This window comes from Telmatherina bonti (genome assembly GCF_933228915.1).
Source record: "Telmatherina bonti genome assembly, chromosome: 4".
Lineage (NCBI taxonomy): Eukaryota > Metazoa > Chordata > Actinopteri > Atheriniformes > Telmatherinidae > Telmatherina > Telmatherina bonti.
Window position 1 is genome coordinate 27,571,396 of NC_136622.1, and position 17,434 is coordinate 27,588,829.

General features: G+C 38.9%; 1 protein-coding gene across 1 annotated transcript in view; it reads right to left on the bottom strand.

The window, feature by feature from the left end:
* The window catches only part of LOC306754519 (serine/threonine-protein kinase WNK2), a gene marked incomplete at both ends in the record, with an annotated part of 41,870 nt that extends 27,010 nt beyond the window's left edge, over positions 1 to 14,860 (bottom strand). The window contains 2 exons of the mRNA XM_079238536.1: positions 69 to 241; positions 14,309 to 14,860. Of these exons, the coding sequence (XP_079094662.1) occupies positions 69 to 241; positions 14,309 to 14,860 (725 nt within the window). The remainder of the gene's footprint in view (positions 1 to 68; positions 242 to 14,308) is intronic.
* Between the last annotated feature and the right edge of the window lie 2,574 nt (positions 14,861 to 17,434).

The window sequence follows — 17,434 nt, forward strand, 5'->3', positions numbered from 1 at the left end:
TGAGGAATCAAAAAGGGAGGTGCAAAATACAAGCTCGCCATTACATTGTTTTCATCATAAATATTTACGTTTTCAGCGTTCCTGAAGTCATGAGCTCCGTCACCAAAACAATGCACTTCTTTCCTTTAAGAGTGGATTCCCAGAAATCATAGAAACGAACAATGTTGGGATGCTGAAGACCCTTCAACATTTCTGCCTCCTCTTTGAAGCGCTGACGTTCCACTTTGGACAGCTTACGATCCTAGAAGAGGAGAAATACAAGATAAAATAAAAATTCTGCAACAGTAAATGCCTCAGATATATATTTTTTTATAATTAGAAGTGCATGTAAAGCTTATATTAGTGTGTGGAAGAAAAAAAATTCTGATTAGAGAAAAAAAAAAATCTATACAACTATTTTAATGCGGATTATATTTCAAATACCCTTTTTGTGTAAATACGGTGATACCAGATCCAATTTTCTGCCTTTAATCTTTCCCAAAAGGCTAAGGATGCACAAACACAGGGGTTGACAAACCACAAGGCAGTGGAGACTAAACATGGACACAGATACAGCCACACCTACAACATGCAGCAGCTTAAGGTTATGTCATTGATCCCTTTCAGCTTTTTTCCCCACAATCTCCTTCATATGCAGGTTCACTCTCAACCACTACCTTTTGCTCTTTTCTACCCTCCCCCACAACTGCAACCCATCCTTCTCTCTGAACCCCCACATCAGCCACTCCCTTATTCAACATCATTCATTCCCCCAATATGCAAAAGCATCTTCAGTAATCTCCGTGCTGTCCCTCTGCAATTTTATACAATACTGACCCCGCACTGGCTGCACATACTAGATTGCGTAGTTTTTTCTTCTTTTGCATTAAAAAACACTTTTCATATCAGACACAAATATACACACACACACACACACACACACACACACACACACACACACACACACACACACACACACACACACACACACACACACACACACACACACACACACACACACACACACACACACACACACACACACACAATGCGAAAGACTCGAGAATCAAGACCCTACCCCACCAAAGAGACTAATGACACTGGTGGTGGGATGCATTGAATACAACCTAATGAGATTTAATCAATTCAATTATTCAACCAGTGTCAACTCTTTTTAAGATGAAACTGCAAAATTTAAAAAAAAAAACTGCCTCAATAACCTGAAAATTAACAGTAATGTGCTGTGATACAATGTGTTGAGGGGTAGAGTGATGCGATAGCGCGTACAGAGTGTGTGAGAATGTGGCATATCAGGTTTGTGTGCAAGTGTGTGGGGGGTGGGGATTTTCACTGCACTCTTCTGAAGTCCTATGAATAATTCAGTTCTGCAGAGAACTCTTTCTACAGAGACTAGCTGAGCAATGGAGGGCTGGGTTCTAAGTTGGGCTGGGTTATCCTCAAGTGCTCTTTTCTTGCATAGGAGCAACACATAGTCTGATGTCCACCTGAAAAAATTATTTAAGAAAAGGACGAACACTAAAGAATTAAAAAAAAAAAAAAAAAAGTCTGTTTATAGCATTTTTAACCAATAAGAACTGAGGGTCTCCCTTTAGGCAGTGCACTTTGTGCTTCCTTGGCACCCTGTCTACCATCATCATTTGTACTCTCAACTTTCAGGATCATGCTGCCTTTAATAATCCCTCCAAGTCCCAGTCAAACTCTTTTCACGCCTTTCCATTTGCTCTCTCACTTCTGTGCCCCTCTTAGCAGACATCAGGGCTTCTCTATTATTCAAAAGCCACATGTCCTGTAGGCTCAAAGATGTTATTTACTGCATGAGCAAATAAACATGCACAGATTCAAAAGCAGCCGATCCTAGTAGAAGAACATTCTGGTTACAAAAAAAGCAGCGGACAAATCATGTAAAAAAATTTAATAGTTACCTCAAGCCACGTAAACTCTTTACATGCAACTCAATGTTTCATTCATGACCAAAAGAAAGCTGCAGCGAATGCCTTTAACAGTTTGTGCAAATATTCTTTCAGCCTGTGCTTCACACATGCTGAAGAAAAAGGCTCAGCTGACCACACCAGAGTATGTAGCTGCTCAGGAAAGATAAACACACACAGAGAATATATGACCGCATGGAAAGAAAACTGCATTGTGACATTGGCAGGAAGTAATCCTTAAAGCTATGCTCCCCACTGCTGCTATCAATACATCTGTGTGTTTGGTTCCATCACAGCCATTGCCACTAAAAAGCAAAACAGAATGAGACAACAATGGTGAATCCTTAAAAGGAACAGAGAAACCAGGAAACTGGTTAGAAGAAAATTGTCTTGGGAATCTTTCAGATGATGTAACTGCAAATTTTTGCTATGACTCATATCACATGTCATGATGCCACCTATTCTAAAGAATGTACAGTAATGTGCACATTAGATGATATCACCTAGATGGTATCCCTCCAGTTGCCTACGGTGTGCTCAGACCAAACATGTTTTGAGCGTCAAAAACACTCAAAACGCTGAACGCTCAACGCTGGCCACTAAACTGCCACTTTTGTGTCCGACAACTAAAACGCTCCCATCGCTCCTGCCGCTTGTGTCTGGAGCAAGGGGCAAATGCGGCAGAAAAGAGAGGAGGGAGGCGGCGCTTTTCTTCTGATTAGTTTGAATGATGGCAGATTCAGTGGAGATATGGCATGGTTTTATGTAATAAATAAAGCTGGAGGACGTTGTCGTAGGCCAGTAAGAGTCAGTGTTAATGCAACAAGAGCCGCACTCAGCTGCCGCCCCCAAACAAAGTGTTGCTACGTTGCTATCCTGCTAAGTTGTCAAATCAGTAACATTCAGCTTTTTAGCAAGGAATGGTTATCCTAAACGTTGCACAGAGTAATCGCATCTCAGCCCCGTGTCTGGGTTCACCACAGGAATCCTCCAGGAGCTGCGAGCTGATCGCTCTGATTGGTTGACGCCCCGTGTCAAGCTTCCAAATTCAGCTTTGTCCATCTCTGACGTTCCGCACGGAACGCGCGTCGAGCTAAAAAAACTTCTTAAATTTTTGGCACGTTCCGCGCGGAACGCTGACGCCGAAAACGCAACACAAGAAAGCTCGACGCACCCTTGCCGTGCCTCCCCATAGACTTTACATGGAAACCTGCTGCTCTTGACGCTCAAAACGCGTTTGGTCTGAAGAGTAAGAGTCCCATTAAAGGTAGAGTATGTGAGATTTTCAATATTTTCAAAATAAATTAACTAAAAAAATAACTACAATCATAATAAGATAGTTTTTTTTAAACATGTAGGTTCCAGTCTGTCCATATTTGATGTGTTATTGAATTACAAGTTTAATTAATGACAAAGACCCTTCTTAAATGTTTGCCTACCAGTTAAAAAAAAAAAAAAAAAAAGTGCTTTTTGTCATTTGTCATTAATTAAACATGCAATTTAATAACGCATCAAATATGGACAGACTGGAACCTACATGTTTAAAAAACTAATTAGAATTGTAGTTATTTTATTAGTTAATATATTTTGACAATATTGAAAATCTTACATACTCCACCTTTAAAGCAGACTGGGCAAATATTCTTTGAAATAGACTGAATCCAAGACATTTTCAATCTGAAAATGTAACTTCCAAGACATAGCAACTGATTTTGTTAACCATAGAAAAGTTTGTGAACCTTAAAACTATGCAAATCTTACAAAATCATGTATATTCCCAAACCTGAAATGGCCTTGGAGTGCTGCAACAGCCAATGTCATTCTACAACTACAATGTCTTCATCTCTGCATCAGAAGTTTACATCGATCAACAGCTGTGAGACAGCTTTTTTTTCTCTCCGAAATTAAAGATTAAAATCAATGAAAAATAGCAAATATGGATGCCCTTCTTTTGACTGTAATAGTCATAATGTAGCAGACTCACAATGTATAGTTGGTCAAACAAAACAGATAACCCAAATTTACAAATAACTTAAATCTTTTGCATATTGTCAGATATAATTGCACCCTCCTTCAATATCCTTCCTGACAGCAAAGCCAATCAAATTGTATGGGACTGGGGCATCATAATATTAAGGATGGGCTCAGAATATAACTGCTGCAGCTCTGCATCCAAAAAGAGGCTAAGTGTTTTGGTCATGTCCTACTGGGAAAAGGGCCCCTGGGCAGATCCAGGACCCAGACTAGACTGAATAAGTCTCTCAGCGGGCTTGGGAACATCATTATTCTCCCAGAAAAGTAGGAAGAAGTAGCCAAGAGAGAACCCTTCTATGTCTGGGCAACTGCAGCCCTCACAACCCAGATAAGACGTGGAAATAAAAACCACAAATACACACAAAAATGATACAAAAAAGTGCAGAATCAGAGGAGAACTCACCAAAGGAAATTGGGTTTATTCTTTTGTGAAGCCTAAAGAATATTTTGTCTGTCCAATTTTGGAAAATGGCTGAAATGAACCAAGAAAATGACCAAATAATCGACTGAAGACGATGTCTTGATAAAGCTTAAAAAAAAAAAAAAAAAAAAAAAAAAAAAAAAGTTGGACTGCTCCTTATCCTCACAGTCCCTGAAGGACACATTTTTCTTTTTTTTTTTTTTTCTCCATAGAGACCATTGAACTACCAAGATCCACATCCAGGAAACCAAAAGGTATCAGTGGCCCACAAGTTCATGAAGCAATTCTAGTTGGGTCAGTTGAGTTACATACCCTGTAGGATTGGTCCTTCGCCACAACTCTGTGTTCCTAAACATAATTTTCTACTTTCACTAATGAACTCGACCTCATTGTGAACCTTTGTTAACGGGGAGCAGCTTAGCAAAATTTGGACTCTGTGAAAGAGATTTGTGCTCAAAGTTGTCAACAATTTCTATTAAACAAAGAAGTACACTTAGTATACTCCTTGTTTAACAACCTTTGCTTAAGAAGATTAAGAAAATATTTCCCTTTGGATGTACAGTATTTACAATATAAACTAATGCCACAGTAATACATCAACCACAATACTGCAAAAACACTGAGCAAATGGCCTGAGTAAAGCTTCTAAACTGCAATGAAAAGCTCAGGTTCATTTTCATAATATAGTTATTGATCCATGCAGTATCTATACCTTTTACTGGAGGTCAGAGTGCTACAGAACATAATTCCTACAGCTGTTTTAGATAGGTTAACAATGAGGATGTCTGGATTCAAGGGTGATGACTCTTCTTGCTAGGTTGGAAGGATGATAATTCTCTTGGCCACATCATGCACCCAATGACTTTTGCTGTGCTTCTGCTGCAGTCACAAAAGCTAGTGCAGGGTGAGCAATGAGCCAGCATGACGGCAATGGATGAATAGTGTCCCATTTTTCATTACTGCAGGAGGGTTTGACCAGCAGCTGTGTCAGTTGCCATCATTTCTGTTCCTGTGTTATAGCTCGGTCATACAGCTACTGCATTCCCAAGCTACACCCAGGGATGGCAGGGAGCAAAATTTAAATAAAAGACAAGTGAGTTGTCTGAAAAACTTTAGGGTAGTCAAAAATGTACACAAACCATAAAGCCATGAAGAAAATAAAAAAAAGAGAAAATCTTGGAGGTACTGATGCATTTCAAAAACTTTCACCACAGATTGAAATGAATTATTCCACTACTGTAGTAGTGAGCAGAATAAACTGTAAATTTATCACAAAATACTTGAGTGTTACGTGGGTTTTCGTTTGTGTAGTTAACTATGACCATGAATCAGTCAAAGCAGACTTTGGGATACAGACACAAACTTCTAGCTTTGCATCAAGTGTATAGGCTGCTCAAACATCAGCAAAGACTCCTTTGACAGACAAAAGATTTAACGAGTCTGTTGCCTCCAAAAAGAACAGGGACATGGGAACTATTGAGTGATCACCATAAGTCTCTTTAATAAAAGCAGCAGTGATGCTTAATGTTTAAGGACAGCACTATTTTATTAATTTTCTGTTTTTACAAACTTTATAAAAAATATTCTAAGCATATAAACATGATCAAGTCTGACTTTGTCATCTTTAAATGGTTTTGTTTTATTGTCATTTGTTTTATTATTCCCATTGTTTTTTTTTAACTATAATTTTACAGTATTGAGCAACCAAGGCTGTCAAAAATGTGCTTTAGAAATAACCCTGCATGTAAACAAGTATTCTGACAACTACTTTCCAACAGGTAATGCATTGTGGTTTCAACGTGATCTGTCGTGTTTTTGCCACCCTGATCTCCTGGCGCTCATCATTGATTACTCGATCCACCTGCTGGCTTCCTAATTGCCTCTGCTACCTCATTCAGTTCACCTGGTTTCCTTTTCTCTCACTGCCTACTTAAGCTCCCTCCAATCCCTCCTTTTCTGCCAGATAATAATCAGACCTATGTCTAGTTTTGTTCCAGCGGTCTACGGATTGTTCCTCAGTTGCCGACCCTCTGCTTCATGCCCCTGGATTACCCTCCTTGCCTTGTCCTCGACGGATACCGCTACCTTTCGGATCTTCTGGTTACCGACCCTGCCTGTCTTTGGATCTCTGAGCCTTGTCTTTGCCTGGATGAGTATTTTGCCATCCTGTTTACCTCCCAGCTGTTGCCTGGTTTCTTCTGCAGACCACTCCCCTGGACTGATCTTCTGTTCATACTCCTCCACCAATAAACTGGTCATTTGTCCAGAACTCCCTGTGTGTGGCTGAATTACGGATCCTCAGGGTAACTCATTACAGTGATCTGTAGGTTTTTAAAATTTATTTATATTTTTAAAGCAGCTAAGAAGCAGTGTTCGCCCATCTGTTCAGCAGAACATGAGGCATGACAGCTGGTAGCAACAAAGCACACACTCTTGCATAGACGTCAAACGTCTATCCATAACGCTAACACACTCAGACCCGTTGTAAATAATAGGGTAACTAATACAAACCACAAATAGCTGTGGTACTATAATACCCACAGCAGCCGTTTTACTCATACTCTCAAATTAAAACATCTATACACAAACACTCAATGTTCATGTAAAAATACCTGAACCCTTATGAAGTCAAAGCGTAAGAACCAAAAAGTGTGAGGGTGGTCGGCCTGATGTTGCAAAACACTGATGAAAGGTAGAGCTGAGATAAAGCAAAGATCAGTAATGGTCCAGAAAGAAATGTCCTGACTTGAACTGTGTGGCCTGGCCAACCCCTCTCCTGCCAATTACAACCCCCCCCCCCAACACTGCAGTGTGGGAGAACTGAGAGACAACCTTGATTCAGCACAATACCCAGACCAAACACTGCAAAAATGAACACAAGCAGTTGTGTTTCTGCATGAAGCAATTAAATGCATCCTTCTTAGTTGTTATATGTTTACTAAAACTGGTCAACAATAAAAAATGCACCAATGTGTTAAATGTATCCCTGCTAATGCAAAACCTTTGAGTACCATAGTTTAAATATGAAGTGGCAATTTAAGTGACAAGTGATGCAGTGAAAACCCACTGTACTGTACAATGTACCTGACTGACAATGTACCAACAAGTTGTTATTAGAGATTACAGCGAGTGCTACAACATATTCAAAACAAAAATTATGCCCTGTAACCACAAACACGAAGAATCAAGACCCCGTTTACACCACACTTTCATGCAAAACAGAAAACATTCTATTCCAGTTTGATTAAAATAAATAAATAAATAAATAAAATAAAATGCATTCACATAGTAGTGGAATGACACCTATTCCTATGCAGGGAAAAATACAAATAGGACTAGGAATAATGTATTGTGCATGCCAGGCCTGTAGTAGGCAGTGAAAATTTGTAGTCACACACCCATGTGTGTAATGTGTCCACCACTTACTCATAAAACCAACCACTACAACAACAGAAGCGTTGCCTGCCAACCACGAGTTAAATTGGTGCATGCAGCCTCTGTGTCTTTCCTGACATGACGTTCTACCAAAAACAGGTTTCCCTCAACAGACCAGACAAATGTAACAGAAGCATAAACGTGACATAGACTTGCAGCATTGTTGTTGTGATTTTCGCAGGCTAAAGAGGGTCTGAGTGCACAAGTAAGTAACTAACATGCATATCTTTGGATGGTGGGATGAAGCCAGAGCACCCGGACAGAACCCATGAGTACACGGGGAGAACATGCAAACTCCACACAGAAAGGACACTGTCCAAACCTTGCCCCAGCCAAGGATCGAACTTATTTGGACCAAATAAGTGGACCGGTCCGCCTACAAATGCAGGTCTTGGCCTGCTTCAAACTGACAAAATACAGGAAGAGGACTACAAAAAAACTTCTGTTTGAGCCATTCTTGCAGTGTAACAGCGTCGGTTTACTCAGTGGCAACAGCCATTGTTCAGTATGAAGTTTAGAGTGAGTGGAGCATGAACCACGCACCTGTACGAACAGTTACAGCACTAAGGCAGCTTGCATTCCAAGATGTACAGGTGTATGATGCTTTGCATCAAACTTGAGTTGATATTGTTCAAGTATGTCAAAGTTTGCCACGACTGTATCTTACCAAGTAGACCGACATCAAGAAGAACAACAATCATGCAAACTTGTGCTTTAAATAGCAATTTCCTGGTCCAAGAAAATAATCAAGAAAATAATAAATCTGATCATTTATTGAGTACATTAACATTTTTTGAATAAAGTTTTCAGAAATCATTTCTGTAGTGGGGCCTACATTTTAGACACCTTGTTTAAGAAACTTTTTTTTTTAAAAAAATAAAACAAGTGTTACTCCATTGTAATGTGAGAGACATCAAGGACATGGTAAAAGGAGAGTGTTAACTTTGTTTCATAAAAAGAACAGTATGTTATATGGATTTTTTAACACTCTGCTGCTGGTTCTATTTGCCATGGGCCCTCTTTCAAGCCTTCATCTTTACACACAATAAACCTGAATAGCTAATGAAATCAATCTGCCTTTGTACTTATTAAATAAAGATTCATAACCCTACTTAATATGATTTATATAAAATGTTCACTACACAAAATGTAAAAAAGGACATGTTATAGAATCAAAGTACTCATTACATAAACAGCTCAATGATTCAGAGGTCAAGTAGAAAGTATTAAAAAGTAACCTTTGTTTTTACCCCAGAAACACTAAGCAGGAGGCCTGACCGGCATACAGAATTGTTCCAGGTTTGTTCACACAAATAACCCTCTTGAATATTTCTAAAAGGGATTACTACTCCTAATGAGCTATGCTGACACCTTTTACTGGGGTGAAACAGGGACAACAATGGTCACTTTTAATGTAAACTATTTTACTGGACGCTGTTCACCAAATCATGGTATGATCAGCGAAGAAAGCGCTGCAGCCATCAGTCAAATATTTTGGTACAACAAATATAACTTTTTAGCCTCAAGATATTAACGGTTTGTGCAGCAACATCAGCATGTCAACTTTAATGAATGTCTGACCACCGTGGCATTTAAGAAAAAAAAAAAAAAAAAGAGGAAGACACAAGAGGTCGGTGAGCCAACCCCAAATTTTTCCCCCATTTTAAAATAAAAAACTAGCATTTATACAAGAGCGACATAAACCATCTCCATAGAAAATGAAAATGCTAATAGCTCTGGAAACAATATAGTTTACATGTCAGTTCTGTAGTGGGCAGTTAAACTTTACAACGACATCCCATGTGTTGACGCAGACAGGATTTCATTGTTCACGATGAAATTTAGGGATGCACCGATACCAATATCAGTATTGGTATCTTCTCAATACCAAGAGTGTGTACTCATACTTGGTATTATTGAAAGTGTACTGATATCCAATACCACACTAGTCAAGCCAGCACAGATGTGTTTGACGACATGTTTCAGATATGTTTTAAAAGAAATAAATGCCTTGAATGTTAAAATGTGACATTTGTTACACTAAAAGCTAGATCTTTGTTTCAAAACCACACATTTATAGTTGTATTTAGCTAAATGTGCCAAATCAAAAACAAACTTGTTGAAATTGTTAAATCTGTAATGTTACTATATTTGTATTGGCAAGGTAACTTCACAAAGGATGGGTAATTTATTACAACCTAATAAGATCTTACACCGTTATAACAGCAATAATAACCAGTCACAAAAATGCTCACATAAACAGATTTGGTATTGGCAAATAATCTGTAATAGCAGATATTCAAATTTCAGATATTGATATTGGATCAGAACTCCCAAAAAGTGGAATTGGTGGTTCCATAATTGAATGACTTTCACAGCATAAAGTAAGACACTACACCAGTTCTGACAGTCTTTGAGAGTGAGGGCATTGTTGGTCTATAAAATTACTTTATATCTTTTTTCTATATCAAAACTCTTCAGGTGATGTGATACAAGTTTACTTTGGTTTTTTTTTGTTTTGTTTTCTCCAGATTGCACACAAAAGTTGACCTGTATTAGACCAAGATTTTTAATTAACTAACCACTTTCCACTGAGGCAACAGGCTTCTTTCCTGAGGTTCTTTAGCTGGCAGGGTGACACAGTAACTCAGGCATGCTTGATGATGGGGACATTGATACGGCAATAATAGCTACAGTCAGTGAGTCTGGCTGCCCTTGCTGCGACCAGTGAACCACTTTGGTATCCCAACTTTGCTTTTACCTTTTCCGTGTAAGCAGCCATAGAGAGTTCGTAGTTGTTAGCACAACACAGTTTAATCAAAGCAATTTAGAATCAAATAACAGTTTAATCTAATGTAAGATTACAGTTAAATTCAGTGTTTGGATTCAAGATGCTGACCTAGTTACTTAAAAGTCATCAGGTGGATTTATTTAAGAGCACCACAATCTCCAGCAAAGACAAACATCAAGCACAGCCAGCTATGCATTCACATATAAAAACTAGATTTTATCTACACAACAAGAAGCTCACTGCCAAATACCACAGTAAATTATGCAAAGATTAAGAGGAAAATGCTTGCGAGAGAGCACATAGCCTTTGATAGAAAGATGAAAATCTATATACAGTCACAGCCAGCAGGTACAAGAGGTTTTGTAAAGTTTAAAATAAAAATTCCAATTATCAAAACAGAATAAGACAACCAGCAACACAAGAAGTGTTTCTGTACTACAATAAAAAACTCTGGCATCTCTCAGATTAACATCATTGCTTGAGCCAGGGCCATCTGTGTTATGCCAGAAGTCTGGCACAGAAACAGAGATGTGGAGGAGATGAGCATGGAAGGAGGGAGAGTTTAAAAGAGGGGAGGAATGTAAAAGCAAAAAAAAAAACAAAAAACAAAAAAAAAACCCCACTAAGACTAGGTTAAGACTTCTAGGCAGTAAAGTCATGTGATCATGGGAAGAATGGGGAAACAGTGGGGAAAATTACAGGGTTCAATGCTGCATCCATCTAGCATAGATGGCTTATCTGTGCCCTTTATTCTAGCAGTTTGATGAACTGGGGTTATCTGATATAATCTGCATGCAAAACCTGAGGGTAAATATGCAGAACAGGAATGAAGTCCTCTTGGATGCACAAGACTTGTTGATACCTGTGCTTGACAATGCTGTTGTGGCCAGCATGGTGTTTTTTCTGGCTTAGACAAACAGCCCGAACAGTGAGTTAAAATAACACCAAGTGTTTTTTCCTCTGATGGCAGTGAGACAACCAATACAAAGCATTCTGATAAATACATCTGGAGCCACTTTATAGTATGTTTTTCATTATAATATAGCAATTCATTTACTGTGCTGCAGCATGCTGGACAAGCTTCTTATAGCTACTCAGATTTAAGAGTAGTTCAATGTACCCACTTACACAATAAACAGCTTTAAATACAGTCTGAAACAACTTGACACTAATACCCTATTCAGACAAAGTAAGGTCTATGTTGTCAAGGATTTTATTTTAACCCTCTTCTAGAGTAGAAGTAGATGTAGTCCTGTTTTTGTGGTCTAGCAGACCTTTTCAGAAACCGCTAATTCAATTATTTATACTTATAATAATAATAATAATAAAAAACTCGGGATCTGAAAAATAAGCAACAAGATTCAGCAAAAAACAACAGATGCAGAAGTGAAGGAGTGTAGTGAGATGCTGGGGGATAAAACTTCAACCTCAACTTAAACTAAAGGGTCATTGCGCACAACTTCATAGGCTGTTGGATCCACTTGAAAATGACTCAGGTGTGTTGGAACAGGGAAATGATGAAAACCTGCAGGACTGTTGCCCTTTTGGGATAGAATTGACTAGCCCTACTATACATTTTATTAGATTGCAATTTGCAAATTCCAGAAAAATATAAAATTATAGTTATTTATGATTTTAAATTATTTTAAGAGATTATTAAAATTGCAGCTCACCTTTTCTGGTAAAAGAAACCAACAAGTAGACATAATGAAAAAAACCCAAAATAGGCAGTCTTTCTTTACATTTATGATATTTTACAGTCCAGATAGGCAACTTATAAAAAAATTCTACATAAGCAATTATTATCAAACCTTTATCCAACAAATCTCCATGTTAAGCTGGGCTGTATCAACTTCCTATAAACTACTCTTATAGCTTAAAAAGGCAAGATTACTAAATCAGAATGACATATGAGACACTTAGGTGGGGGAAAAAAACCTTGGAGAGGTCAAATCTGCCAGGCAAAGTTGTCTGAAGAGCAAATAAGCAAAAATTGAGAAGCTCTATACAATTGTTTTGTGATTGAGGAAAATAATATCAAAGTCTACAACATTCAAGTTGAGGATCATAAAAATTGTGACAAAAATGTGTTTCTCTTTTTAGAAGATTAAGCCTTGTACCACCACTTTGGATCAGAAGTCAAATTACCTTTTCATGTTAAAAAAAAAAAAAAAAAGGGACCAGAACACTAATGATTGTCAGCTCAGTATCTACAATGATAAACGCCAACTGCTGCTCATTGAAATAAGCTGAATTTTAAAAAGGTTAAGCACCTAAATAAACAGCTGGTGCCATTAAACAGGAGCAACACATAAATAAAAATTGTTATGACGATGTGAAATGGCTGATACAAGCTAAAATACCAGTATAAGCAATTTAGTACAAATTATGACTGGCTGGTCACACCACTTGCAATGTTGCAGAAATATATCATCTAATTTTAGTAAGTAAATAGAAAATGCAGTAAACTCCTATCAGTTCCATTTCCTATTGTCTACTGAGCAATTGTCTCATTTAACCAATTTCAAAGAAAACATGGAATTGCTCAGTCTGCATGACAAGATCCAAGCAAAACCACAGTTTCCTGACCCACTCACCAGTAAGGTTTCTTTAAAATCATGATCATGATAGTCATGATATCCATCACTCCCCTGCAATGCTGCTGTTATACATAACAGGTTTGCTGTTCTTAAAAAACCAATTTGCATTCTTTAGTTCTTACAAGTTGCTGACGTCATACATTGTCAGCTTCCCCCCGGCAAAGTATGGAGACTATTGACAGCCACATGGTTCCCAGCAGGTTATAGAATACTTCAGCTGCTTCCTGTCTCTCTACCTCCTGTTGCACGGAGGGAGGGATGCAGGGAGTAGCACCACTCATGATTTTACAGAAACAATTGGGAAAAGAGTGAACTGCCCAGTCAAATTACAGCTCAGGGTCAAAACAGATGTCAGCTGCCCAAATTGTCAAACTGAACATCAAGGTTGGTCAAACATAACTACTGAAAAATTAATCCTTAACAACTGCTAAATAGTGGAAAGATAATGTGGATACTGGTTTACTTTCTTTAAGGGGTCAGTCATGCTTACTACAGTCTCCATTAAGCCTCCTGGGAGACAAAGGGAAGGAGAGAGAGAGAGCGATAATCCCTGCTGCAGTCTCCAAAGGACGGAAATAATTAGTTAATACCTTTGCACAGTCTTAAGCTTGTGATTCCCTGTCTGTATTATGCAAGAAATCAGAATTTTAATGTGCGTTTGCAAAACTGCATATGTCAATGGTGCTGTGTGCATTTGCATCAATCCCTTTTCCTGCATGAACCACTTAAAATTCAGTGTAAACCCATTTGGCACTTTGATTATTCTTCTGAGACTCACAGCTCTCTAAAACATTTTTATTATATTTGTATGATAGATAAAAACTGGGCCAGATATATGACTTCCTGTGGGAGTTAGATTTTCTTTAGTTGATAACACCTACTTTATTAGCTTTTAGTTACATGCATCACAAAAATAACAGCTTGATTGTCCTTACTTTAACAGTATAATTAATAATTACTAAAATAACTTTTTCTGAATTTATTTAACAGTATAATTAATAATTACTCAAATAATTTTTTCTGAATTTATGGATCTTACAGAGCTGCTTTGTTTACCATGTCACAAAAAGCTCAAGAATGTGGTATACATTTTAATTACCTGTAGCTCACACCAGGCCACCTCCACCCAGGTCTCAGTATCCAGGCCTTTGTAGACAGTTTTGAACGACCCTCTTCCCAGCTCGATGTCAAACTTAAGGAACCTTCCTCCAGGAGACGTAGAAACTGCTTTCATCTCCGCTTCCTCCTCAGTCTCCTCACTTGCAGCCTTAATGGCAACTTTACCACCAACACTGCAAGTAACATTCAGAGCATTTCCAGCCCTCTCCTTGTCCTCATCAGCACTGGCACTCTCTGTTGCACTCTCTTTAAGTCCACCTTGACTTTCAGTGCTAGAACTCTCTTGTATCCCAGTACTAGTTCCCCGTGTCCTGTCCACTAGTGTTCGCAAGTTTATATTAAGGATTTTATTCCTATTTTCACTTTCTGGCATGTCAAGGGCCTGCTCATCTGTATCGGAAAACCACAGACTTCTCCTGATGAATCTCTGATTCCTCTGATAACTGGAGGAAGGGTATGCACTTGGGTCACTCCCACCTCGCACTACAGAGTCCACAAGCTTAACATGGTCATCACCCACGACCTCATGCATATTTATGGGTAGTTCACATTTAGAATTGGGTACAGATGTATATTTGGGTTCTTGGTAAGGCCCTGGATTTGAATTAGCCTTCGGCTCCATGGTGATTCACAAAGTTCAGTCACTTTGGTTTCCAGGTCATTCGTGCCATGGCTTCAATTTCCAAATGCAGATTTATGGATGGATACCTGCAGCGCCCACCCGGTGACGCAGTTTGCCAGCAGAGGCCTTTATCAGCACGAGAATGGATGACATGGGCGAGATTTCATCAGATGTTAGAGCTGCAAAAGAAGCGTAGCCAGTTAGTCCAAACAAAACACCCAACGACTTCTCATGCGTCAAAGCAAAGCTGCGTGTCTCTGCTGCTTTTAAGCACTCCGATTATTGCAGAGACGAAGTGATTAGGTGTGAATAAAAGCGAGTGGATGAAAGGACAAGCCCTACGAGTTGAAAAATCTATTTATGGGCTGTTTAAGCTATCGTCGTCCAGGTGAACAAGAAACTAGCAAGCTGCTTGTAGCGACACAACTTAAGTTTAAATATGCTAATGTTTGCTAGCGTTGAAATACACTGAGTATGCAATGCTGATACAACACTAAAATAACAGTTACACCAATAAATTAACGAGACATGGCTTTACCTTGTTCAAAAAGAGCAGAAAGCTGATCAAAAGCACCCTGGCTTTCTGGTAACGACACACAATAAGAGGCGAACCTGTCACGTCCAGGATGAGAAAATTCTTGCTAACGTTAGCCCGCTGTCCACGACAAAAAGCTGGACTTTACAGAAAAAATACGCCCTGTCTGAATATTATCCCCATTTCCTCTCTCAAATCAGAGCCACCGCAAACAACCCCAGCCTCAACCTCAGCTCTGGCTTTGCTAACTAAACACAGACCCCTCATTAACGGAGAGAAGGAAAAAAAAATGAATATGTTGTATTTATCTTGTGACAAGTCCTTGCATCCCTCTGCATGCAGACCACAACGCACGTCTCCGCCGCTTCTTCTTCGTGGCCGCTGTGTGCAAAAGCGTGGAGTCACACACCTAAAAGGTCGCTTGAATAGACGGGAAATTTTAGTTTCCCTGAGGTCTCCTCGGCAATTAAGTTACATGAACAGCTGTTTTCGCTTGTCATCGTCTCTCTCCATTAGGTACGTACGCCGGTGAGGCACTCAATGTGTTTCCCATTCAGTTTGCACGGCTCCACGCCCCTGGTAACGACTGTAGGGCCCGTCCAATCACACGGCGCGCCGGGACACCACAGAGAGCCGACTCATCATAATGTTGCACTGTCCAACACAGAGATTGACACATATCTTCTCTCGTGACAAAGACAAAGACTGAGCAGGTGAGAGGCTAGGGAGGCAACACAAACGAGTCTGCCCCATGAAAGCGTTACACTATCCTACTGCAGAGCAAGCCTACAGTAAAGATATAAATAAAATATAATAAATAAATAAATAAATCACCGACGTTGTGTCACCATTATAGGACACGTGCGGCTGTTGCTGTTAAATATGTATTTGCAGGTCTCAGGGTTCTTCTTCCACATGGCACCGTGTGGTTTCTGCCTTTTCGGAGCTGTAGCCTGCTGCTGAGGAGGTGCAGCGGCTTGCTCATGGGAAAATGACCAACAGCACCACCAGCAATATGGGAAGTGTGGTCGAGGTAAGATATTTGATTTGTTTTCCATTACAGACAAAAAAGAAGAAGAAAAGAAAGAAAAAGAAAGTGGTACACTGAGTCTTTTTTTGTTTGTTTGTTTTTTATGGTACATGCATTAGTCTGAGTTGTGTAACTCAAAACTGCAAAATGAAGGAAATATTAATGCAATTATTTGCCTATTTTATTATTTTCCCCAAAGATAAACTATGAAGAATGGGTAAATATAAAACTGCATTTGAGATATCATGAAAAACAAATACATGTGCTTTAAAAAAAAAAGAGGAGAGATGCATGAATCAGCAGCTGGTAAATAGATCAATATAGCTATTTTTGTGCAGTAGTGATGCAGTCAATGTTTTAAGTGTAGGTTTTTTGGGTGGAGTTCACTTTTTATCTGTAGTTGTCTAAGTAATTGTTTAAAATAAGCTGATTATGTTAAACTATCCACTGCTTACAGCTTTTGTTCATTCATTTAAACCATACACTCATACTTTTCATCTTCTACATAAAGAAGGAGTGTTGTATAGAGAATGTATCACAGAAGTGATGCTGACCAATTTCATGACCACACAGAAACTAATTAACCCACAAAGACAATAAAACAAAGATCTTCACGAATGCTGCAGCCATGCTGGGTCAGATGACATTCTGGTCTATCTGAGGAGTGAAGTATTGATGGCACCTAAGTGACCTTATAAATAAAGAATGCCCTATTTTCTTTCCACTTCACCTGCCTAAATGCACACATAAAACACATACACACAACCACACACACACACACACACACACACACATTCATGCTGTCTTTTATATAATGCCATCCTTTGTCATGCCTCAAAAGAGAGCTGCAGGATAACATAATGCTCAGGCCAATGGTTTATGTGGTAATTGAAGTTTCCATTAGACAAGGAATATAGTA